Source organism: Scyliorhinus canicula, chromosome 11 (assembly GCF_902713615.1).
Source record: "Scyliorhinus canicula chromosome 11, sScyCan1.1, whole genome shotgun sequence".
Classification (NCBI taxonomy): Eukaryota; Metazoa; Chordata; class Chondrichthyes; order Carcharhiniformes; family Scyliorhinidae; genus Scyliorhinus; species Scyliorhinus canicula.
In genome coordinates, this window is record NC_052156.1 from 137,541,885 (window position 1) to 137,568,257 (window position 26,373).

The following is a 26,373-nucleotide window of genomic DNA, read 5'->3' on the forward strand; positions in this document are numbered from 1 at the left end:
GGGGAAAATATTAAGAATGCATTCTCCAAAGTCCACTACAACCATGAAAATAGCCTTTCCAGACCCCCCCCCCCCACCCCCCCACACACACGCAAAATATACACCAGATCCAATTTCCAGTTCTCTCTCGCTTTGACAAAGAGTCATCCGTACTCAAAAACGTTTGGCATGATTTAACCTGCAGAAAAAAGAGACCCGTTTTGGGCAAGTACAACGGGGCGTTTCTGGGTGCTGACCCCGCTATCTATTGGGTCTCTGCCATTTTCTTTGGCTCTGGTTGGAATACCCTGCTGAGGCTGAACTTACCTAATTTCCTGCACTGATGAGCTCAGCTCGTCACTCAAAGACTTGTGGATCGGGGCGCTATTGTTAAATGCCACCCCAATCCTTCGACCCCCCCCTCTCTCTGTTCTTCCACTGTGGCCTCTGGACGCCCCCCCCCCCCCCCCCCCCCCCCACTGCCCCAACTTACCTATTAGGGGATCCTCAGGCCTGGAAACCCCACCTCTTAAGGACAGTGCACCCCTGAGCCCGATCCCTGGCATGGGCAACCTGACACCCAGGCACCTTGGCACTGCCAGCCTGGCCCATTGGCAGAACCCTTGGCAGTGCCAGAATGGAAGTGGCAAGGTGCCAGACTGGTAGCGTCAAGGTGTCCAGATGCCAGAGGCAAAGCCAGGGTACCACCCTGCCCAGAACTCAACCAGCCTGGGGACACCAATGGCCTGGGAGACCCCAACCCCCCCAGGTGCCCTTATGCTTGATCCGGGTTTGTGAGGACCAGTGCTAAATGGAGCAATGTTGAGACCTCCCAGGTGAGGCTGTTAGTTCCCGGGCCTTGGGAGAATCCAGCTTGGAAATATTTAAATGATCCTAATCGCTCACTTAGATATGTTAATCTAGATTGGCCTCGTTAGGGAGATCCAGATCGCGACGGCTCGCATGATCTTGTTAGACCTGCCGAGGCATTCGGAACGTCGCAAATCTCCCGAAAGATCTCTTGCGAGATTTACCGACCTCGTCGCACCACCGAGTCTGGCACAATGAGGCTATTAGATCGTGCCCGTTAACTCTGATCTCTCTCCACAGATGCTGTCAGACCTGCTGAGATTGTCTAGTATTTTCTGGGTTTTTTTTTTTCAAATGCCGTTTGCACTAGAACTGAATGACAATGTGAGAGGAAATTATGAAACACACTTCAGGATGCTTACTAATTTTACGTTTAAGTTTATAATATTGTTGGTCAAGAGAAAACATTTGTATTCTTATATTAAATGGCCTCCTTCACCATTATGATTCTATGACCATTTTTATGTGATATTGACTGTGCAGCATAAGTCTGTAATGATATGTTCAGGAATTCACACTGAAACCAATCTTCCCAAAGACCAGATATTAGGTCTATTGATTGATAATAAATATGAATCATTTACCCTTCCCTGAGGTGACTGAGTTTGAAATTGGAATGACTGCCTTGTATGCTGGCTGTGTCAGTGGGCTGACACATCCTGATGCATTGGCATTGAAAGGATATTCACACCATTCAGCAGCTGAAACAGGACTTTAGGTATGTACCATCGAGCCTTCCAATACTTTGACCGCTTCTTTGGAATGAAGTGGCTCCAGAGAAAGGCATTTTGTGCAGAAGGGGCGGCAAACAACAGACATCATTCTGCATTTGGCTCCATGTTTAGATTCTGCTAAAATGGACTAAGTAGCCCCTTCTTTAGGATGGAGACCAAACAGTGCAATCACTGCAAAAAAACCCACTGTGGACCAGTTATTGGTTTAAAGAGACTGGAGTGTATGACAATGTAAGAGGACATTATAAAAGGGAAGGAGTGAAAACTTTACAGACATATTCAGCCACCGGACTTGCAATACTCAAAAAAAAAAGTGGATACAGCTAAAAAAAAAAATGTACAACTGACAATTAACTGCACAAAGTGCCGTGAGTAGGATTACTATTTTAAGGTGACTCAATGGGCTAAATTTCCTCTTTACTGTATTCGATTTCAGAATTGATGTTACTTGCTTGTTTTTCTGTGATAACTGAAACCAAGCCTGGTTTATGATGGGTCAAGGGTACCATGTTTTCCATCAGAATTCTTAATTGCTCTGTGCACAGATGGTGAACCTGTGATATTTCATTGTCCCACATGTCCATCCCAGGTTGAGATACTGCACCTGGTGAAATCCCAACTGTACTATTTCTGTTCAAGATACGCAATCTATTGTGCACAGTTTTTTAGTTAAATTAAGGGGCAATTTAGTGTGGCCAATCCACCTACATTGCACACCTTTGGGTTCTGGGGGTGATATCCATGCAGATACCGGGAGAACGTGCAAACTCCACATGAACAGGGACCTGGGGCCGGGATCAAACCCGGATCCTTGGCACCGTGTGGCAGCAGTGCTAACCACTGTGCCACCCTCATTTTGTACAGTTAATGACTGACCTGAATTATTAGAGTTATTAAATACTGGTTGAAAGTAACAGCTGCTTTGAAGTTTGAACACCGGAGGGTGAATCTGGGACTGAATTTTACTTGCACTTTCCCATAGGCCTGGCATGTGTAGTAAATTGGGGAGACATTCAAATGGTGCGTTACCCTCAACAGGACATGTGAGAACAGGGCAAGCAACAGTATATCCAATGAGATTGTTGGATTGTCAATGAGCAGTGCAGAAACAAAACCAGGAGGAGTCAAGTAGAATATTTAATTCAATGCCAACTAAGTACAGAAGGAAAACTGAAAAAGGATTGGATTGGGAGAGAGAGATGAAACAAAATTGAAAGACAATGTAAGAATAAATATTATTATATTGAAATATTTTTTTGAAAATATTTTAATCTGACGGAATCGGACTCCACAGTTGTTAAGTTAATTTCAGTGCTAGAGTGTTTATTCATCAGTAATTAAGACTTGCCACACTGTTTAAAAAGTGCTTCGACGGCGATGCCTCCTTGACTTATCTTTCTGTGGTGAGTTTAGTCTGCATCTTTGAAATCTGTACAGGAACTTCACACTGCCCAATACATTTGAATGAACGTAATATGGGGACATGCTGTTTCGCATATTTTATGGAGGAGTGCCACATCTCGTAAAACGCATCTGCCCTCCCCTGAGTGTACTATTTCATTTGGACATAGTTCACACTGAGTGACAGGCCCCTGGGATTCTGGGTGTAATAACCCTCATGAGACCCACGGGGGGGACCCAATTCATCTTCCCGCGGGGCTCATGGAATACGAGCTCCCATGCTCAGGGGTGGAGAACTAGCAGCTGGGGCTCGTGAACCAGGCCCTTAAAAGCCGGCCAGGATTGGGACCGGCATGACCAGTAGTCTCAGTTGAGAGTTATGTGCTGCATGCCTCGATGCAGCCTTTACTTTTGTTTGTCTAAACAGACTTTAATTGTTGAACTTTCTCGGGACTCCTGACGATATTATACTCAGTTTCTTTTTATTTCATTGCTATGGGCTTCACTCATTCTCCAATTGCAATTTTATCCAGTTAAACCCTAATAGAATGCACTCTGCAATTGTCAGGTTAATGGCAGATGTCTCTGCCCACAAATCCTGACGTCCCAGAATATGCCCAATACATTTTCGAGAATCCTGCTGGCCAGCACAAAAGAAGTTCTTTGTATCTCAGTTAGTGAATTCAGCAACTCATTCTGATTTTCATAATGGGGGTAAAGTGTTGATTTAACAGTAAATTTCTTGCCATCAAAATCCAAATTTGTAAATTTACAAATTATTGGAAAAGATTTCTTTGGAGAGTTTAAGATAGCTTCTAGAATTAATCAGGAATGGTTGGAAACTCTAACTTTGTTACATTTTGCCGGAGATAGGCTTATTCTCCACTAACAGAGGCATCCCCAACCCCCCACCCCACCCTGGAACTTCAACTGTACTAAAGAAGTTTTAGCTACAAACACACCTAAGAGAAAGGTCGGCTCCCTTGACTAGTTTAAATCATTTTATCTATGCAAGGAAACACCATTAGCTTTAGTTTCACTCGTCAGGTGAGTTACCTGACCACTCTGAGTGATGTAAAATGTAAACAAATGTCCTTGGTTCACAAAGCCCCATCAGCACTGGGACTGCTCAAGAATGCTGAGCCGTGGGCCTGGCTGCTCTCAGAGGGCATGTAAAACGAATATTGAGGCACTCATTTATATTTGGATGTTTCTTAGAATCTGTACGCAGATTCGGCCCATCGAGCTTGCCCCAACCCTACAAAAGAGCACCCTACCCAGGCCTATCCTATCCCCGCAACCCCGTAACCCCACCGAACCAACACATGTTTGGACACTAAGGGGCAATTTAACATGTCCAATCCACCTAACCTGCACATCTTTGGACTGTGGGAGGAAACCTCACGCAGACATGGGAAGAACGTTCAAACCCAACCAGTAGTGCCCACCAGTACTGTTTGAGAAATGAGATTGTCAAATTCGGCAGTGGCCCAATCACTCATGCAAAGACACTGTTGCGCAGTTTTACACCTGGAAGATGGTGTAAATACATAACAATTTTTATTCTGTGATTTTCAGTGACTTTGCAATATAATTTTCTCTATTTTGCTTGTGAGTTAACTTTTGATCTTCAACACCTAAGCTTGACATGTCAGATTGGGTTCAAAGACATGTACAATTTTACTTAGCAAACAATGTGGGAGACTCTTCCTGACCAATCTCCTTGATTTCTTCAGAGATGTGATAACAAGGCCATTCTAAACCCTCTGACTATATGAATTTTAACTTCCACAAGACATTTGATAACGTTCCACACAAAAGTTACAAGTTAAGCCTGGTGTTTTGGGATTTAGGGTAAAATGTGGAGATAGATGAGATATTTGGCTGAAGATCCTCACTAAAGGCGGCCTGCGGCAGCAATGGCAACAAGGAGGGCCTTTAGTCTTGCCTGGAGCACAGTTTGCCACTGGGAGGCCGCCTCAAGCGGCCAAACCTGTCCCACAGCCTGCAGGAACCTGGAAGTTGACTGAGAAATCCCAGTCATCCTCCTTTAATTGGCCATAAATGAGATGTGTTGGCGCCCTGCTAATCTGCCACACGCCAATCCCACCTGCACAAAATTGGCCTGGGAAGCGACTCGGAGACTGCTGTGGCTATTTTAAGCTCCCACTGCCTCTGATCCCTGCTCTGGGGTGGCCTAAAAATCAATCATCTGATAGATATTTGGAAACAAACATTTTGGCAGGCCTTTTCTCATGAAGGCCGAGACTTTACAAACCACTGTTGAAATGTGATAAAAGTGTTTCTTTTAATTAATTACTCACTGAGTGCAGCGATGACTGCTTTCTAGGAAAATGCGGCTAGCATTCTAGAAAAGCAACATTACAACTGGAATAAAGTGAATGACCAGCTGATCCATCAGTGGGAGATTACTGAAGTCTGAACAAGCTAAACCAGGGGCGTAAAGATTAATATTTAAAGGACATTAATGTCATTAAAAAGTGCTAAACTTACAATGTATGACCAAGTGACAGAAATCATGTTGACATGCATCCCATGTCAATGTGATATTATAAAGAAAGAGATGCACAACACTGCTTTCTCCAGAAATTTATTTCTTTGAAGAGTGCCTTTTTCCCACAAAAAAAGATCAATTAAAATCTAAAGGTGATTAAGGTAAAAAAAACAGCCTCCAAATTAGTCAACAGTTAGACAGTCAATGATCAGCTTTCAAATAGTTCAGAAATTTGATATATGCTGATTTTGTTTTTCATTTGTTATGCTACGTTAAGTTAATAATGTAAGTGAGTCAGATGCATGACCCTTCAAGGGCTAAAATTCACGTGGCATTTCCTTCATCTAAGGCATTTCCTTCTTCCTCCAAAGAACACACTTCTTTGTTCACAACTGTGCTGCTCACTATTGCAAGGTATAGACAAGATCTAGACACTTCACCAGCCGGATCACTCTTGTCTCTACAACCAGGTGAATGCTGGCTTCAAGTCTCAAGCAAATGGCTCCCAAAGTCATCTTCAGGGAAACTTCTTGGGTGCTTTGCACCTTTTATGTGAGCATCACTGCTTAAAGCTGACTGCTGTAGGTGACCTGTAGTTTGGCTGAACTGTGCCTAACTGCACTCTGGATAAGACATGATTTCCCTCCCCACCCTCCCCACCTCCCCATACAGATTCTTCTTTGAAAAAAGACATCCAATCACGTAGTAGCTATTCTTAAATATTCTGTTTTGTCCCCTCTTCCCAAAAATCTTGCCTTCATAGAATTCCTACAGTGCAGAGGGAGGCCATTTGGCCCATTGAGTCTGCACCGACCCTCCGAAAGGACATCCTACCTCGGCCCACTTCCCCTCCCTATCCCTGTAACCCCACCTAAACTGCACCTCTTTGGACTTTGGGAGGAAACCGGAGGAAACGCATGCAGACGATGGGGAGAAAGTGCAAATTTCACACAGTCGCCCAAGGCCGGAATGGAACCCAGATCGCTGACACTGTAAGGCAGCAGTGCTAACCACTGTGCCACCTTGATTGTGTGGATGTGAAAGGATGATAATTACAATATGCTGTAAATGAAGGAAGAAGCTGAAGGATCAGATGATCAAAACCAAATTCACATTTGAAACCTTCTCTTCTATTTTCTTGTCGTTTGACATGCTGCACATGGTATTATGACTTGCCACCGCAGAATCTGGACAATGCGCATTAGATAGAATCTGAGTAAGCATGCGTTGTAATGGATACAGTGCTCAATCCTAGGTCTATGGTGTATAAAATAAAGCTGCCATTGTGAAAATAATTTTCTTGTAAAGCTTGACAGGTTGTGTAAATATGATTTAATAATCTGTCAATGTTCAGTGATAGATATTAAACACAGCTACGATTGAGTTTTTATTTCTGCATAATCAACCCCTCCTTCAGTATTTCTTTAATGATCTGGGTTTTGTCCTGTCAGTCAAATATATGAAACGTCTCTGCTGTAAATACTGAGCAGGTCTGAATCATTTTCATCTGCACAAGTCATCCCACAACATCTGTCCATTCTGTACAGTGCCCAGAAAGAGAGCCTCCCCTGGCCACCTTTTGAGCTGCTCCTTGTAGGCAGTTTTGGTATGATTGGCTCTGGCTTGGGAGCAGTAATTACCTCTCTATCAAGGATCGTGCCTACCATTGAGGGGAACCAATAATCAGGAATGGGAGGAATTACCTGCAGGGGAGAAAAATAATGAATGAGCTGGGAGGTTGCGGGAGGTGAGGTTTTTGTGCCAACTTCAGTCACATCTCTCATTACAAATTTAGTGTACAGGATTAACTGGATTAAGGATTTTGTAGCCACACATTGAAAGTGGAATTATCTTCTTAAACCTTTACTTAATTATTATTTAAAGACATGGCTCCAATGGGATTTCATGCGGTAGATAAAACCTGTTTGGGTCATCTGTGAAATTAACCCTTTGCATCATCACCAGCAAGAGAAAATCCAACCCTTTTGTCTTGGCATTACCATCACCAAATTCCCATTATCAACATCCTGAGCAATGCCGTTGACCAGAACTGGGCCAGCCATATAAATGGTGTGGCTACGAAGATGGGTCAGAGACTGGGGATTTTGCAGTGAGCAACTGACCCCCCAAAGGCTGTCCATCATAGCTCAAATCAGAACTGTGATGAATATTCTCCACCGGCTTTGAAGAGTGCAGCTTGAACAGTACTTGTCACGACACCTTGGGCCATTGCGTGGTCAATTCCAGCCCCACTTGACCGGGAGTCACAACAGTGAAGCAATCGTGCTAACAACCACTGTGCTACCATGACATCTGCAAGATTACTTGCAGAAACTTATCAAGGCTCATTCGACGGCACCTTCCAGACCTGCAACCTCCACCTTCCTGAAACACAAGTGCTGCCAGCACAAATGTCCACCACCTCTCCATATCACATATCACCCTGACTCGGAAATATATCACCATCCCTTTATAACCACTGGATCAAAGCCCTCAATCTCCCAACAAAATATTCTTTGCCACACAGACTGTAGATGCTCAAGATGGAGCTCAACGCCACTATCTCCGGGGCCATTTGGGTACACGGTAAATGCTGGCATTGCTCGTGGCACTCACATCCTGCGAATGAATTTTAAAAATACATAAAGAGGGTCATGGGATCAACACTGTTCTGAAAAATTTGTTAAAAACTGGGCTTTTAAAGGCAGGCATAAAACGTAGTAAAGGATCTCTTCGGGGAACATCCATTATGCAGTTTGTAACGATTGCTTTGGGCCACAGAATAAAAACACTTTTGGATCGGTGTGAAAAAATTACATTGCAAATGGATTAGAGTCCTGTGTGAGAGGCTAAAAGCAGTAGCAATTTGAAATAGAAGCTGGATCTGAATTGTTATGGGCCAGGGTTTAGAGAACCCCAAAGTGTATCATGGCGTTCACCTGACCCACAACTTTTTCTAGATTGTGGTATGGGGAGCACACGGCCCACTTTACAGGTCTGGTAGAGCAGAAATGGAAAAGTATTTTTTAAAGCAAAACAATGTTTATTCTATGAACTCAAGTTAACCTTTTTAAAACATACAGTGAACATCTTAGCAACCATTAATTCAAATACAACCCCCAAAGAATACAGCACTAAGTAATTCTTTAAGCTTTCCTTTTAACATCCATAAGACTTAAAACACCTTTTACCAGAAGCACATCAGGTTAAAGTCACTACTGTTATTAGTTTTAAATCGATTTACAGTCTTTAGATTACAGAGGGAGACTCTAATACACCTTTTGGCTGTGACTGCATCTATCCAGCTCTGAAAACTCACCATGCAGCAAACAGCCTAAAACGAAAGTAAAAAGCTGACAGACAGCCCAGCTCCACCCACTCTCTGACATCACTGCAGTAATAAACACCCATTTCTTAAAGGTACTCTCACTACAGATATTTATATACATACCGATTTATAAACATCCATTTCTTAAAGGGACTCTCACATGACAGAATGAACAATTACTGTCGATTGTGGTGCTTAAGTCAATCCAGTGTATAAAATGCCACATTTTTCCAGCCTCAGAATTATCTTCTTGCCTATACCGGCCATAAAAGTCAGCCCCCCCACCACCCACACTTCAGCCACGACATGCTATACTTGCATTTAGTAATCATTCTCAACTTTTCATCTCACAAGTGTACGTTTTACTGACCTCATAAGCAGGTGCGAGAGATCGATCAGGCGGTCCGAGCAGTTTCGAAGATGTGAAGGAATTTAAGATTCACCCACACAGAACAGACCCAACGTGACAAACGACAAAGAGGAAATGAGTTTTCTGAATGAATGATGCACCAAGTTGCTTTCAAACCAGAAATCATAACCTTTGCTAACTTGTCGAATAACTGTGCCACAGTAGGGAATTCGGTGTTAGTGTAAAACTGGAAAAAGAAGGATCCCACCCTGAAGAAGATGCCCGAGTTCAAATGCACAATGAAAGCAGGGATTAACCGATGTCCTGATCTTGAGAAGCATGAATCGGAATGAGTTCTTAAATGGTCATATTGGTTACGTTGTCACCAAAAATGTAATGGATGTATTATGCACTTAATGAGGGCCAAACCAGAATTTCAGAGCAACAGGTAGATTGTGTACCAGCTATATGTTGGGGAGGGTTTAAACTAATGTGGCAGGGGGATGGGAACCAATGCTGGAAGTTGGAAGGTAGTAAAACAGGGACAGAAACAAAAGGAAGTAAGGGGAAAAGTGCAAGGCAGAGAAGACATAGTCAGAAATCCATAAGGGCGACAGTACAAGGTACAGTGACTGAGGGGAGCACAGTGAATAGGCCCAGTAATAACAAAAGGAATAAAACTGGAGATGTTAAGATTCAAAACAGAGGTAAAAAAACCAACATTAGTGTACTTTACCTGAATGCTCGTAGTATTCGGAATAAAGTAAATGAGTTGGTGGCACAAATCATCGTGAAGGACTATGATTTAGTGGCCATTACTGAAACATGGTTAAAGGATGGTCACGACTGGGAGTTAAATATCCGAGGGTATCAAACTATTCGGAAGGACAGAGTGGATGGTAAGGGAGGTGGTGTTGCTCTGTTATTTAAGGATGACATCCGGGCAATAGTAAGGGATGACATCGGTGCTATGGAGGATAAGGTTGAATCCATTTGGGTGGAAATCAGGAATAGTAAGGCGAAAAAGTCACTGATAGGAGTAGTCTATCGGCCACCAAATAGTAACGAGATGGTGGGGCAGGCAATAAACAAAGAAATAACTGATGCATGTAGAAATGGTACAGCAGTTATCATGGGGGATTTTAATCTACATGTCGATTGGTATAACCAGGTCGGTCAAGGCAACCTTGAGGAGGAGTTTATAGAATGTATCCGCGATAGTTTCCTAGAACAGTATGTAATGGAACCTACGAGGGAACAAGCGGTCCTAGATCTTGTCCTGTGTAATGAGACAGGATTGATTCATGATCTCATAGTTAGGGATCCTCTCGGAAGGAGCGATCACAATATGGTGGAATTTAAAATACAGATGGAGGGTGAGAAAGTAAAATCAAATACTAGTGTTTTGTGTTTAAACAAAGGAGATTACAAGGGGATGAGAGAAGAACTAGCTAAGGTAGACTGGGAGCTAAGACTTTATGGTGGAACAGTTGAGGAACAGTGGAGAACCTTCCAAGCGATTTTTCACAGTGCTCAGCAAAGGTTTATACCAACAAAAAGGAAGGACGGAAGAAAGAGGGAAAATCGACCGTGGATATCTAAGGAAATAAGGGAGAGTATCAAATTGAAGGAAAAAGCATATAAAGTGGCAAAGATTGCTGGGAGATTAGAGGACTGGGAAATCTTAGGGGGCAACAGAAAGCTACTAAAAAAGCTATAAAGAAGAGTAAGATAGAGTATGAGAGTAAACTTGCTCAGAATATAAAAACAGACAGTAAAAGTTTTTACAAATATATAAGACAAAAAAGAGTGGCTAAGGTAAATATTGGTCCTTTAGAGGATGAGAAGGGAGTTTTAATAATGGGAAATGAGGAAATGGCTGAGGAACTGAACAGGTTTTTTGGGTCGGTCTTCACAGTGGAAGACACAAATAACATGCCAGCGACTGATAGAAATGAGGCTATGACAGGTGAGGACCTTGAGAGGATTGTTATCACTAAGGAGGGAGTGATGGGCAAGCTAATGGGGCTAAAGGTAGACAAGTCTCCTGGCCCTGATGGAATGCATCCCAGAGTGCTAAAAGAGATGGCTAGGGAAATTGCAGATGCACTAGTGATAATTTACCAAAATTCACTAGACTCTGGGGTGGTCCCGGTGGATTGGAAATTAGCAAACGTGACGCCACTATTTAAAAAAGGAGGTAGGCAGAAAGCAGGAAATTATAGGCCAGTGAGTTTAACTTCAGTAATAGGGAAGATGCTGGAATCTATCATCAAGGAAGAAATTGCGAGGCATCTGGATAGAAATTGTCCCATTGGGCAGACGCAGCATGGGTTCGTTAAAGGCAGGTCATGCCTAACTAATTTAGTGGAATTTTTTGAGGACATTACCAGTGCAGTAGATAACGGGGAGCCGATGGATGTGGTATATCTGGATTTCCAGAAAGCCTTTGACAAGGTGCCACACAAAAGGTTGCTGCATAAGATAAAGATGCATGGCATTACGGGTAAAGTAGTAGCATGGATAGAGGATTGGTTAATTAATAGAAAGCAAAGAGTTGGGATAAATGGGTGTTTCTCTGGTTGGCAATCAGTAGCTAGTGGTGTCCCTCAGGGATCCGTGTTGGGCCCACAATTGTTCACAATTTACATTGATGATTTGGAGTTGGGGACCAAGGGCAATGTGTCCAAGTTTGCAGATGACACTAAGATGAGTGGTAAAGCGAAAAGTGCAGAGGATACTGGAAGTCTGCAGAGGGATTTGGATAGGTTAAGTGAATGGGCTCGGGTCTGGCAGATGGAATACAATGTTGACAAATGTGAGGTTATCCATTTTGGTAGGAATAACAGCAAACGGGATTATTATTTAAACGATAAAATATTAAAGCATGCCGCTGTTCAGAGAGACTTGGGTGTGCTAGTGCATGAGTCACAGAAGGTTGGTTTACAAGTGCAACAGGTGATTAAGAAGGCAAATGGAATTTTGTCCTTCATTGCTAGAGGGATGGAGTTTAAGACTAGGGAGGTTATGTTGCAATTGTATAAGGTGTTAGTGCGACCACACCTGGAGTATTGTGTTCAGTTTTGGTCTCCTTACTTGAGAAAGGACGTACTGGCGCTGGAGGGTGTGCAGAGGAGATTCACTAGGTTAATCCCAGAGCTGAAGGGGTTGGATTATGAGGAGAGGTTGAGTAGACTAGGACTGTACTCGTTGGAATTTAGAAGGATGAGGGGGGATCTTATAGAAACATTTAAAATTATGAAGGGAATAGATAGGATAGATGCGGGCAGGTTGTTTCCACTGGCGGGTGACAGCAGAACTAGGGGGCATAGCCTCAAAATAAGGGGAAGTAGATTTAGGACTGAGTTTAGGAGGAACTTCTTCACCCAAAGGGTTGTGAATCTATGGAATTCCTTGCCCAGTGAAGCAGTTGAGGCTCCTTCATTACATGTTTTTAAGGTAAAGATAGATAGTTTTTTGAAGAATAAAGGGATTAAGGGTTATGGTGTTCGGGCCGGAAAGTGGAGCTGAGTCCACAAAAGATCAGCCATGATCTAATTGAATGGCGGAGCAGGCTCGAGGGGCCAGATGGCCTACTCCTGCTCCTAGTTCTTATGTTCTTATATGAAACAGAAAGGTTTGGGTGATTTAAAAAAATATATAAATTTGGAGTACCCAATTAATTTAATCCAATGAAGGGGCAATTTAGCGTGGTCAATCCACCTACCCTGCACATCTGTAGCTGACAGTGTGGAGGGAGGGGACAACCCCAATGACGGCAGTGGAGGAAGGGTGTGGTTGTGTTGGGGTAAGGGAGTGGGGAAAGACTGGGGAGCTTATATGTTACTAAAGAAAAAGAAAGGCTTGGACGAAGAAAGAGGGCACTGTTAAAATATTGAGATGTTAAGTTATAGAAGAAAGCCCTATTCCAACATTATTGTTCAGGAATACTTTTCTACAGAGATTATGGGCAGGAACATCCGCTTCGCCGGCAGCGCACACACACCTGCGGATTTTCCGATGGCATCGAGGTGGCCACCATGGGAAACCCCATTGGCTGGCTGCCGGGATGAAGGATCCCGCTGCCGGCGGGAGGGCACCGCGCCAGGAAATGGGTCGGGCGGGATGTAGAATCCCGCCCCCAGCTAAGGTCGTTGATGCTGAGCCTCTCCTGGAATGCAGCAACATTCCAACATTCCCTCCTTTCTTCCTCCCAATCTTCCTTCCGCTGCTGTTTTTATCTATTTTCTGGATCTTTTCAACAATGATATAAGGATTGACCATATTTGAAGTTCATTGTCTGTTCCAGGGCCAGGTCAAGAGGTCAACTCCTCTCCCTTCCTATGGGCGGTGCCTTTACTGTCCACCTGAGCAGGCAGATGAAACACACCTTTCCTATCACACTGAAATAGCAGCTTATGTTGTTTTTTTAATTTCAGAGTACCCAATTCATTTTTTCCAATTACACAGAATAACGCCAAGTATGAAGTTCAGTGTTAAGGGGCAATTTAGTGTCGCCAATCCACCTAACCTGCACAACTTTGGATTGTGGGGGCGAAACCCACGCAAACACGGGACAAATATACATTTCCAAATAGACAGTGACCCAGAGCCAGGACTGAACCTGGGACTTCAGCGCCCTGAGGCAGCAGTGCTAACCACTGCGCCACCATGCTGCCCAATTGCAGCTTATGTTGATATAAATAGCAGGGCTGAAATCCCACCCACCTCCTTATTTCAGGGGGAGAATGCTATCATTGAGCCAAGTTGACACTGGAATAATCTCATATTATCCCCTAATTATTTATATTTTGTTTGCTCTTCCAGCAATTCTTTAAAAATGTCTTCTCTACTATTTGGCTTGCAATTTTGTTTACCTTAGTACTTTCATTATGTGTCCTTTGTGACTCATTCTGTTGGCTGAGCAAGATTGCATTTGTCTTTTGCATTTAATGATTTGTTCATTTGTTTTAAAATGATGTTCTTTAATCTTGCAGCATTCGTTTGACTTTTTTTCAACAAGTTATGACTTTATTTTTTAAAAAGACAGAAAATAAAATGAGAGCAAAGCGTGGCATATTTGGAGAAATGGGAGAAAAAAGCCCTTGATTTGGAGGGATGACCAGAGGTTTTGGTTACCTTGGAAAGCAGCAGCTGAAGCAGGAGTGATACAATGATTAAGCATTGGGCGAATAACTGGGCTCAAGTTCAGAAGGAGAATGCAGGCTTCTAGCGTGAGGGAGTGCACTTCGGGTTGAATTTTACAGCTCTATTGCTGGTGTACCTGAAGGTGAGGAGGGGCTTGTGAAATAAAACAGATGCCCTGCTTCCTGCCTTCCTGCCCACTCCAACATGACTACCATTGTACAGTGGGTGGGTAAGGTGGCAGGCAGCCACTCCACCCTTGGACACATTGAGGCCCATAAGTGGCCATCAATTTGCTCATTCTGCCTTCACTGCGATAATCAGCAGGGGAATTTGGATGTAAAGTGGGCAGCTTTCACTACACCAGCTGCTGACAAGCAGGAGGTGGCCCCATGCCCGTTGAAGGCATCCACCCCAAGCACCCCTCCCCACTCCAAAATTATTTGGTGGGCGTGCTGGGTAGGCCCATCCAAAATCCCAGACTTGACATTTTCTTAATTTATTCATTCCTGGGCTGTGGGGGTCGTAGGCTGGGGCAGCATTTATTGTCCATCCCTAATTGCCCTTGATGGGGCAGTTAAGAGTCAACCATGTTGCTGTGGGTCTGGAGTAACATGCAGGCCAGATGGGGTAAGTAAGGATGGCAGATTTTCTTCTCTAAAGGGCATTATTGAACCAGGTGGGTTTTTCAGAAAATTGACAATGGATTCATGGACATCGTTAGACTTTTAGTTCCAGATGTTTTATTGCACTCAAATTCCACCATCTGCCGTGGTGAGATTTGAACCTGGGTCCCCAGAGCATTACTCTGGGTCTCTGGATTACTAGTCCAGTGACAATACCACGACGCCACCGCATCCAGGATCCATCAGTCACCATCTTCAGGAACTGCCCATTTTCCCAGCAGTGACCACTAGCCTATCCTGGTGCTATTGGCAGTTTCAAAATGGGGCTTCTTCCCAGGTAGGGGCTGAAGTCCTATCCTGACTGAATTAAAGCTGCCCGCAGTGTAATATTGCTGCTGGGCAGCCAGCTACCAGGTGTTTGGGCTGAACATGGACTTCTCGGTTGGAATACACTGACTCTACCCTCCCCCACCCCCACCCAACCCACCCATCTCTTGTCCCCCGTGTAAATTCCATTCCTTCGCGTGAGGCCTGAATTAGAAGATCACATTGGGAAGCAAGAATAAGATAGGCTGGGCTGAGATTTTTTTTTAACGTCAAGATTTGGGATTAGGGAGTTTTGCGGAGTGGAAGCATGATGGGTGCAGGGAAATTCGAGGTCTGGGTAAGTCGAATTCTGAGAGGTGTAGTTAGCTTTTGTACTGACATGGCTGAGCTCTATGGAGGCTGCTAAGAGTTACAGTGGAGTTTCTTAACCCAGAATGTTAGGTTAAAAGAGGGGAGAATGTACTCAAGGTCAAGAATGTTCAGGACAGCCATACCAGGACATTCTAGCCCAGTGTTTTTCAAACGTTTTCCTGGGACCCACTTTTGTCAACTGGCTGACTGCGGGACCCACGCCGAGGATCCTTCGCGACCCATGCCGGCCGACCTTCGTGACCCATCCGGCCGACCTTGTTCTCTTACCTTTAATGTGAAAGTGGAGACTGCTTGGTCCTCGCAATCTCTCTCTAATCAGGTTCACAGGAGAAGCAAGCAATGCGCATATCAGGTGCAGACTTCAGCACGCTCCTTTGTGCAATCTTCATCTTTGTATGAATGGAAAATCCAACCTTGTACTATAGGCCGTTGTGAAGGGCAATAGCAACAAAATGCTTGTTTTACTCAGCACTGGACAATCCTGGAAGATGCTACTGCACCATGGGCTTTTGGTGTGTTTTTAATGTGCTACCATAGACAAAGTATAACAGTGTAGTCTTTTCATTAGGAGTCAGCTGCAAGTTAATAACTGACTCTGGTGTCTCAACCCCAAAAAGAATTATTCATGCACCATTTCTTTTTGAAAATCTGACATTTTTCCTTTCGCTTGCCAGTACTTCTCTGCATATAACACACGTGGGCTTTTGCATCCTTATTTGCAGTGGCACAATTGACAAAACCGTATCTCAAGAAATCATTTTGATACTGCTGACCACACTGAGGAGGTCGTGCAGTTTTTTCTGAAATTGCTGGCCGGTCCGGATTGTGTTTGTGGCGCTGACTGCCTCTGCCACCTGTGCCCAAGAATGGCGAACTCTGTTGGCTGGCAGCCTCCTTCCCGGGCCGGGGTACAGGGTCCTCCATGGCATCCAGGAGGGTCTCCAGCGTGTGTCGGTGAAGCGTGGAGCTGCTCTTCTTGCTGCCATCTTGTTGGCTGCAATGGTGTGTGTGGAGAGTGAAGTGTGTACATGCGGCTGTAGCTTGTCAGCCTCCTAAGTGTCAATCGCGAATTCCGGCAAATCCGGAACCATTCCTCATTTGAATTATCAGCACGGTAGCATTGTGGATAGCACAATCGCTTCACAGCTCCAGGGTCCCAGGTTCGATTCCGGCTTGGGTCACTGTCTGTGCGGAGTCTGCACATCCTCCCCGTGTGTCCGCGGGTTTCCTCCGGGTGCTCCGGTTTCCTCCCACAGTCCAAAGATGTGCGGGTTAGGTGGATTGGCCATGATAAATTGCCCTTAGTGTCCAAAATTGCTCTTAGTGTTGGGTGGGGTTACTGAGTTGTGGGGATAGGGTGGAGGTGTTGACCTTGGATAGGGGGTGGGGTGCTCTTTCCAAGAGCCGGTGCAGACTCGATGGGCTGAATGGCCTCCTTCTGCACTGTAAATTCTATGTAATCTATGAATCGATTGTGCTCCAAGTGGCACCAATGCTAGCCCCACAACAATCGCTGAATCGGTCCAGGTGTTTTGTTGACATAGAAGTCCACTAATCCTGCCCCGGCATCAACACTTAGCCTCAGGAATGGAGAATTCTGCCACCTGTTCTAGCCATACAGGAAAGACAATGGATGCAATTCTCCCAATGGGCGTCTAAGTGCCGACGCCGGAGTGAAAACCGGAGTATTTCACTCCAGCGTTGGAGCCTTCTCCCAGCCCCGTATTCTCCTGCCCCCGGGGGGCTAGGAGCGGCGTCGCGTCATTTACGTGTGCTGGGTCTTGGTGCGTAAATGACACGGCCAACGCGAGTAAATGATGTCACCCCCGTATGCGCGGTTGCCGTCCTCCCCGAGTCCGCCCCGCAAGAACATGGCGGATGGATCTTGCGGGGCAGCGAAGGAAAGGAGGTCCTCCCTTAGAGAGGCCGGCTCGTCGATCGGTGGGCACAGATCGCGGGCCAGACCCCATCGGAGGCCCCCCCCTGATGGAGGAACCTCCTCCCCCCCACTGGCCGCACCCCCCCCCCCCCCTCCAGCATTCCCGTGCATTTCCCATCGGCAGCAACCAGGTGTGGACGGCGCCGGCGGGAACCTGTCGTGTTGGGGTGGCCGCTCAGCCCATCCAGGCAGGAGAATCGCCGCTTGCCCTTTGCAAACGGTGAGCGGCGATTCTCCGAGCAGCCAGCCATGATTCTCATTCGGGCGGCACCCTGGCGATTCTCCCGCCTGGCGTGGGGGGGTGAATTCCGCCCAATGAGATTTGAAATGGATCAAAGATGAGGAAAGGGTATGTTTATGATTTCTTCACTGTTGAATTATTTTTACATGCTTATTGGCAGAATTCTATTTTTAGGGGAGCTAAAATGGTGGCTGGACCTTGTATTTCCCTCACTTGCTGCAATGCAATTGGTCGAATTTGTTTCACCAAAGATTTGGAGGCAGGTTAAATCGCACCTTAAGCTAGGGGTTGGGCGCTGGGACGGGGAGATGCCGATTCGGGGGAATCATGGGTTTGAGTCGGGGAGGATGGATACAAGGTTTCGGGGGTGAGACGAGAAGGGATCAAGGAAATGAAGGATTTGTTCCTGGGCGTGCGATTTGCGAGTTTAGCGGAGCTGGGAGAGATGTGCGGCTTGGCAAGGGGCGAAGGGTTAAGGTATGTACTGGTGCGAGGAAAGTTTTCCTGATATCCCCAAGAGCACCGGCCTCGGTACTGGAGGTTGTGCTGCCAGCAAGCAGGTTGGAGAGTGGGGGCGGGGGGTCATCTATGGGAGGATAGGGTATCCCTGGAGGGGATGAAGGCAAAATGGGAGGAAGAGTTGAGGGTGGTGCTGTGGAGGGTGAATGACATTGTGTGCGAAGTTGGGCTGTTACTGCTGAAGGTAGTGTACAGGGCGCACCTCACAAAATCAAGGATGAGCAGGCTGTTTGAGGGGGTGGAGGATGCGTGTGAGCAGTGTTGGAGGGGCCCCATGAACCATGTTTATATGTTTCGGTCCTGCCCGAAGCTGTAGAAGTTTCGTAGGACAGTGCTTAGTTCAATTTTGAGGGTCTTGCATGTGGATGCCCAGTCCCCTAGAAGCCATATTCGGGGTGTCGGAGTTGCCCGAGCTGCAGGCGGGTGCGGGGGCAGATGTCTTATCCTTCGCCTTGCTGATTGCTCGTATTTGTTGGGGTGGAGGTCAGCTTCTCCACCCAGTACCTCGGCGTAATGGGGTGACCTGCTGCCGTTTTTGACTCTGGAGAAGGTGAAGTTTAAACTGAGGGGTGAAGTAGGGGTTCTACAATTGTTGGTGTTTGTTCATCATGTACTCGTTGGTCTAGGGGTATGATTCTCGCTTTGGGTGTGTCGCTGTTGGAATTTGCGAGAGGCCCCGGGTTCAAATCCCGGATGAGCCTTTCGATGAGGTTTTCCGTTGGTCAAATTGATTAATTTGGGCAGCAGGGTAGCATGGTGGTTAGCATAAATGCTTCACAGCTCCAGGGTCCCAGGTTCGATTCCCGGTTGGGTCACTGTCTGTGTGGAGTCTGCACGTCCTCCCCCTGTGTGCGTGGGTTTCCTCCGGGTGCTCCGGTTTCCTCCCACAGTCCAAAGATGTGCGGGTTAGGTGGATTGGCCATGCTAAATTGCCCGTAGTGTCCTAATAAAAGTAAGGTTAAGGGGGGGGGGGGGGTTGTTGGGTTACGGGTATAGGGTGGATACGTGGGTTTGAGTAGGGTGATCATGGCTCGGCACAACATTGAGGGCCGAAGGGCCTGTTCTGTGCTGTACTGTTCTATGTTCTATGTTCTATGTACTCTCGGGAGTTGGTGACCGTCGACTGTTGAGGGAGGGGCGTGTTGGGGGGGGGGGCTTGTTGGGGTGCTTTTTGTTTGTTTGGGCTTGCTTGGGTTGTTTTGTTTTTGTATTGTGCAAATGTTGAAAGTTTGTCGAATACAAATACTTTAAAGAAAAAAATTGTTTGAGCAATCTTGCTTGACTAACTATATCCAGCTGGGATTGGCAATCTTTCATATTTTGCTAGTTATTAATGTAATTGCTCACTTTCCTTTGGATGGTGGCAGTTCTGATGTAAGTGGCGTGGGCTTGTTTTTTCAATAACTCCATGGGATGAACATTGCCACGGCCAAAAACAGCGAAGTAACTAAATTGGGCCCTGTGACAGTGCCCCATGTTACAAAACATGGCAGTACACAGCAGTAAAATATTAAAAGTGGGAATCGCTGTGGCACTTGCCTAAATTATACGAAGCAGCTCTTTATTCCGAAACCCTGCCAATTTTCGCCGTGCGACGCCAGGAATGCTCAATAAAGACTGTTCATGCATTCAAACCAGGCACAAGTTTGAGAAAGGTCAACAGAAAGCAGTGCACGAGATGTGGAAGACTGCTGTTGCAGATTACATGAGCTTGATGAATAAACATGGTGGAAATAGGCAGACTTTCAGACACACAGGCAGTCCGCCATCCTTTTTGCAGAATTAAGATTGAACATGTTGCATAACTCACTGTCCATTAGGATTCATTTTGCTTCTGACCATGAATGCAGCTGCCCCAGTTTATGCTGGAGTTCGTGGCTGCTTGGCCAACAGTATGGATGTGTATCGTGTTTGAATACATAGCATGATGTATATGCCATGGAGCCATGATTCTGCTGTTGCAAAGTTAAATGCGTCTGGTCCCAGTGGTACGTTCATTTTAACAATCAATCAATGTTTTATTCGATAAATTCCTGACTAAAATAAGTGATTTATTAGGTGACAAGTTTAAAATGCATCACTGTTGTACAAAGGACTCTTGTACTACTGGTGGGATTTACTGGCTGTTCATGGCAGCAGGGAATTCCGATCCCATGCCCAAGCATGGCTTCTTGGCAACGAGGGGTGCTTTCAACAGGAAATCCTGTTGACATGGTGGGACCGATAGATCCCGCTGGTGGGCTGTCTACCCCCCCCGAAAAACATGCGGCGGGGTGGCCAGTAAATACCGCCTTATGTATTGTCAACAGGAAATGCTAGATATATTCAGGTCTGATTAAAGGTTGCCGGTCTGAAAGGATTACTGCAGTGTACTGCTGTGTTTTGTAACATGGGGCACTGGCTCGTTTTTCCAGATCAGTCACAGGGCCCAATTTAGTTACTTCGCTGTTTTTGGCCGTGGCAATGTTCATCCCATGGAGTTATTGAAAAAACAAGCCCACGCCACTTACAGGATTTACTCTTCTGCCCTCTCCACAGATGCTGCCTAACTTGCTAAATATTTTCATCCCTTTCTATTTAGATTTTGGATTTCCAACACCCACAGTATCTGGCCTTTGTACTTGCAATGTGTAGCATGGGGGTGGTTCCTGAGTTTGAATAATGTTATCTAAATGATGGTACCTCTGACATTGCAGCATTTCACACTGCACTGGAAAATCAGCCTAGATTTTGAAGAAGTGGGCATCAGAAATAAGGTGCAACCAACTGAGCCATGTTCTGCATGTACATCGATACATGCAACCGACATGCTGTACACAGTATTTTGCCAGGCCCACTAATTTACTGTGATTGTCAAAAATCCTGTTAACATATGGTGGTATTTTTGATTTTTATCATTTCTTCAATTTTATTTGCTATTCTATGAAATTGTACAAGCTTTTCGTTTGGATATATTCCTTATTTAATTTTAATCCCTCACCATTGTTAAAGTTGAGCATGCCCAGCAAGATGGCGTGCAAATTGCACTGGTAGAGGTCAATATTCAGCAGAAAAAAGCTTTTGAAATGCGTCCTCAGGTTTCCTTTAAATAATTTTTCAAACCAAGCAACCAAACCTTGTTGGAAGCAGATGAGAAATGGTCAAGCACTGGATGATTACCGGAGTGTCCTGTAACATTGTGCACACTGCGTAAACTCCGACTGAAGAATCTACCTTCCGCTAATAATGTCCCTGCCCGCAGGGATCCACAAACAGCCAAAACAAAACAGGCTTTTGGGAGCCACCGGAAACACCATTCAAACATTTGTGAAGCTGTTTAATGACATTTCGACTGTCAAATTTAATCATATCATCATGAAATGTGTCATTTCCAATTTTCATTTTGGTTCAAATATCTTGGTCATTGGAAGTTTGCATTATGAAATAATTTTTGAGTTAATTTGGTTGGTTTACTTTATTTCTTGAGTTAACTTCTGATTGATAAATTTACCAAAGTGGTCATTTATGATTGGTTGTGCTCACTATCCTGTAGAACTTTCTCATTGCCAGTTTACTGCGTGGTCCCCTCACTTTCAATCTGTACGCCTCCAATCCTCATTCATATCTGTTTTGCTTTAAACCAAAGGACAATGTGTGCCTAAATGTTGACACATATGGCTGGAACTTCATGACAATGGTAGTCCGGTTACTATGTCCAGGAAGTGTGCCATATATACTTTGAATATATATATACATATATAAATGTAGTATTTGTGGCAGAGTCACTAATAAGATGTCACTGTGACTACACATCACAGGATATGGTTTTACTTTTAATCGTATTGACTTTGGGCCTCTACTTTTAAGGGTTTTTTTGTATTACTATCTTGTTTGAATCAAGACGTGTGCAAGCTGTTTATATTAATTTTAATTGTTCTTTATTACTTTAGGATAATGATGTGATATACTACAATGCAAAAGATGACCTAATGAGTGTAAGTATGAGAGAAATCAATGGGTTTGAATCATGTACCATTCGAGAATGCTTCTTTTGTTCAAAATCAATGATGAGTTTGAGGTTTCACAATTGAATTTGTTTTTTAAAAACTGTACTGCTCTCACTGGCTGCCTGAAAGAGGGATGTTAATGTTACGATCCTGTCACAATTAAGTACATGCTCTATTTGTAAGTGAGAGCAGCTCTTACTCAGGTTACGGCATTATTCTTAAGTATACATAAGAACTGGATTCCATCTTGTGAGGGGAGGTGGGGTGGGAGTAGAGGGAGAGAAAATATGTTCCTATGTTCTCTGGGCCTTGTTTATAAAGCTGTGTTAAAGGAAAACTGGCTCCAGCCTCCTCCTTTATTCAGTGAATGAGCATCTGTTTGTAACACCTTTTTCACATATTGTATGTATATATTCTATTCACTAAAGTCAGTAAATTAAGCCAGAACCATGCTTTCTAAATCAACAGCAATAATACCAAACTACAAAATGTCACCACTAACAATACTGTAATTATTAATGATTTTAACACTTATCATGAGGGGGCTTGGAGTTAATGAACAACAACGCTGTTTGCAGAGTGATACAAATTATTTTTGCAGAGCTACCATAAGTTTTGAGGTTTTCTTTGTGCTGTAATGGTCTACTGTGCTCACTGTTTTCTTTATTTAGATTCCCTAATGTGGCTAGCATCAGTGATTTCAGATGATGTAACTAGTTACCTCCTCTGTTGGAGTTGCTGCAAAATGTGATGTGCAGCCTTTGTTAATCTCCTAGGTGTGATTAAACCTGAGGCTGGAACTACTGAAATGGGTCATCATTTATAAGGCTACTTACATGTACACAACAACGCAATGATTTCCAATATTACCCATTGGCCGGGAAATTCCTGTGTCTTTAAACATATACATATCATTGGGCATGAAGCAAGTACCTGCAGAAAAAGGTCAAGGAAACTCTGTTACACATTTAATAACACAATGCCCAGATTTATTTGCTCGTTCAGACTCTTTTAAAAAAAATCCCTGACCCCTAAGTACTCTTTGGCTGATTATAATGGCTTTACCCTCCAGGCTAAAGAGCTCTGCAATTGAATTTCCTGCAATTATGCTTGATCAAAACTGACATAAGCTTGGAATTCTAGTTAGGGCAGAGTACAACCATTTTCCTAGTTTTCTGCTGCTAGATTTTTAAGATATTTGAAATAATGCATTGTCACTGAGACCTCCGCTCTGCTTCCTACTTCTCTGAATGTATTTTTCAAGGCAATGGTTTAAGTCACATTAACAATTGACTAACGTCTACAATTGCATGTTCTTGAACAAGCTGTGATCAGTGTCATGAATTTGCAACTTAAATCTTCATCCTTGAATCCTACCTTGTGCCTTCAGAGATACCCTCAGACCTTTACGAGGACTTCTGCTTGTTCCCATTTTTACACTTTGGCCTACACTAATAGGATTGGCAGGAAATTTGGGTGCAAGTTGACTTTGGCAAAATAGGTGTCATTTCCCAGACATGTCACCACAGGAATTGCACTCCAGATTCTGAATTCTGCTTGGTATATTGAACACCGTTAAGGCAGGGAAACAGTAAATGTTCTGAGTGAATAACAGTAATGTGATGCACCCTTTGAAAACTCATGTTTACGTGATTCTTTTTGGTAACAATATTCATCGTTACAGGTTTTAAAGCGAGAACGAGGATTCACGAAGTTCAAGGTTATGTGGATTTATTAGATCATAGATCTAGTGAATTTCAATTAGTTGGATTTAGAACTTTCATAAGGTAGAGCAACCTGCAGTTTTTATAAAAAAAAATTAATTCTGAAGTACTCCCCAAATAAGTTTTGAAGGAGCTGAATTGCTTCCTGTGTGGATTTTCTCTGCTGCAGCCGAGAGATGTTGTCTTTGTTTCCATGGGTACCACAAGCCTTCCATCATATCATTCTAGTGTCCATTCTTCACGGGTGAACCTGGTGGTGAGTTTGATTGTTAAAGGCATTACATTGGAACTCCAGTTCAACCAGGTGGAGTATTTTGACATAGTGGTACGCCCAAAGTCTTGACCATGTGCTGCCTGCGAAGTGGAGCCAGGATGGACATCAGCAGGAACGCTGAGGAAATGGGTGGCACACAAGACAATTGAGAACATCTCTATCTTTTTAATTGACCCATTGTTCGGCTGTGGTTTGCAACATTGAGTCACCAGCGATATCAAAGTAAGGAATACTGGGAACTTGATGAGCCAAAATCGAAACTGAGATTTTGTAACTGTTAATTTTTACTTTGCATAAATGGGAACCCATACCAACCCCATTGGAGAGCTTGAAATGTTCTTTCCATGTTCTGGGGAGGAAACTTAGAATTAACAGAAAAAGAAAAAAACTGCCAGGTCTTGCAGCTTTCAGGAAAAACAACGGTGTGGATTTAGTTGTTTTTTTCGTGATTTGAACTACTTGGCTGCAATTTTGTATTAAATGTCTATTCATACCAATTTTGATGGTTTAATACAAATGATGTTTATTTTACCAACATGTTTGTACTTTTATCATTTCCAAAAGCATTTCTTCTTTTATCAGCAGATGAATCTTTGATTTTGACATTTTAAAAATGCTCCAATCCTGACAAACAATGTGCAGAGAGCTTATTGCATCACTGCAATATTTGGCTTCCAGCTCTAGAGGCTGTCACCCCAGGAGCTCAGAGCCTTAGCTGCTGAATGGGGAAAAAAATAGCTAGAGCTTTTTAACTTCAATTTAACCTCATTGAAATAGTGTTTTAGAAATGTAACTTCCCATCCCTATTCCTGTATCTGTGGCGGCGTGTTGAAGTAAACCTATAAAAAGTTGAACAGCCTTCCAATTATTATCTCCTATCACAAAGTATCAAAGAGAGCGATCTAGGAATGAACTACAGCTTTAGACAAACACATAAGTGCCTTTTAGTGTTGACTAGCATTATGGAGGCGCCACCGTGAGACAAAATATTTTCTGTGAGCCGAGTAGCAACATTAAACAGACTGATTTCACCAAACTGTACATTCCCTTTAACATCCAATTGTAACAAAAAGATGCAGCCTGTGGCTGCGTGACTCGCAGCAAGCTGCAATTTGCTGCAAGAGCTTTCAAGTCACGGTGAATAGTGCCCTTTCATGTAAAATCCTTTTCAAATTGCCACCTGCAGCCTGCAAAGATTGTACGGCAGTTGTCTGTCTGACTGGGAAAGGAACCTTACAAATAGAATAACATTACATCCTCTCTCCTTTCTAATCTCCGTGTGTCTGGGCGGCACTTCATTTTTGCTCATTGTTTTCTCCGTGACCAACTTTTAAAGTTTATTCGGATGATACAATTTGATTTAAATAAAATGTTAGAAGTAATATATTGTAAAAGCTACACAACTCAAAAACAGACCATTTTGCTTGACCGACCCATGCAGGCATTTCTGCTCGACTTGAGCTTTCTCCATTCTTCCCCATGTAACTCTATCAAGGGAGTCCTCTATCCCCGGCAGCCTAATTTGCTCATTGTTGTAATATACCTTTAAGGGATATCAGCACAACATCAGTAGAAGTTAAGTGTGCCCATGTGATCCGGTCATTGTTTTACTTTTGCCTTTGAGCAGAGCACACACGTACGGCTCTGATGCTGAGGTCGTCAAGTTTTCTGCCTTTGTATAAAGGTTCTCAGCTGCTTAGTCTGAATAAAAGAATCCACAAGTGTCATAATATACATCTATGTATATAATCGAGTGCAGACAGGCAGTGATTGACATACAGGATGACCAGTAAGCACACTGAACAGAGCAGCCAATCACCAGACAGGGCACGACCACTATAAAGCCAGAGGGCACCAGTTTTCCCGTTCTCTCGGGACCAAGCCTCTGAGACAGTCAAAGCTCGTGAGCTAGCCAGTGCAAACACCATGTGGTAGCTAGTAAGTCTGGTCAGGCTCGTGTCAGGTCTCCATTCAAGTCAGCATTGTGTCAACCCACAGTTGAACATGTATTATAGTTTAGATGTTAAATAAAATCGTGTTGCAT

General features: G+C 44.0%; 1 protein-coding gene across 14 annotated transcripts in view; it reads left to right on the forward strand.

Moving 5' to 3' along the window:
- LOC119973412 (voltage-dependent calcium channel subunit alpha-2/delta-1) overlaps window positions 1-26,373 on the forward strand; it is a 726,559-nt gene that overhangs the window by 290,394 nt on the left and 409,792 nt on the right. For 8 of the 14 annotated variants that reach the window (XM_038811471.1, XM_038811473.1, XM_038811472.1 and 5 more), the window contains exons 5-6: window positions 22,275-22,319; window positions 24,016-24,051. In XM_038811471.1, coding sequence (XP_038667399.1) covers window positions 22,275-22,319; window positions 24,016-24,051 — 81 coding nt within the window. The remainder of the gene's footprint in view (window positions 1-22,274; window positions 22,320-24,015; window positions 24,052-26,373) is intronic. The other 6 variants (XM_038811475.1, XM_038811477.1, XM_038811478.1 and 3 more) reach the window with 1 other exon arrangement.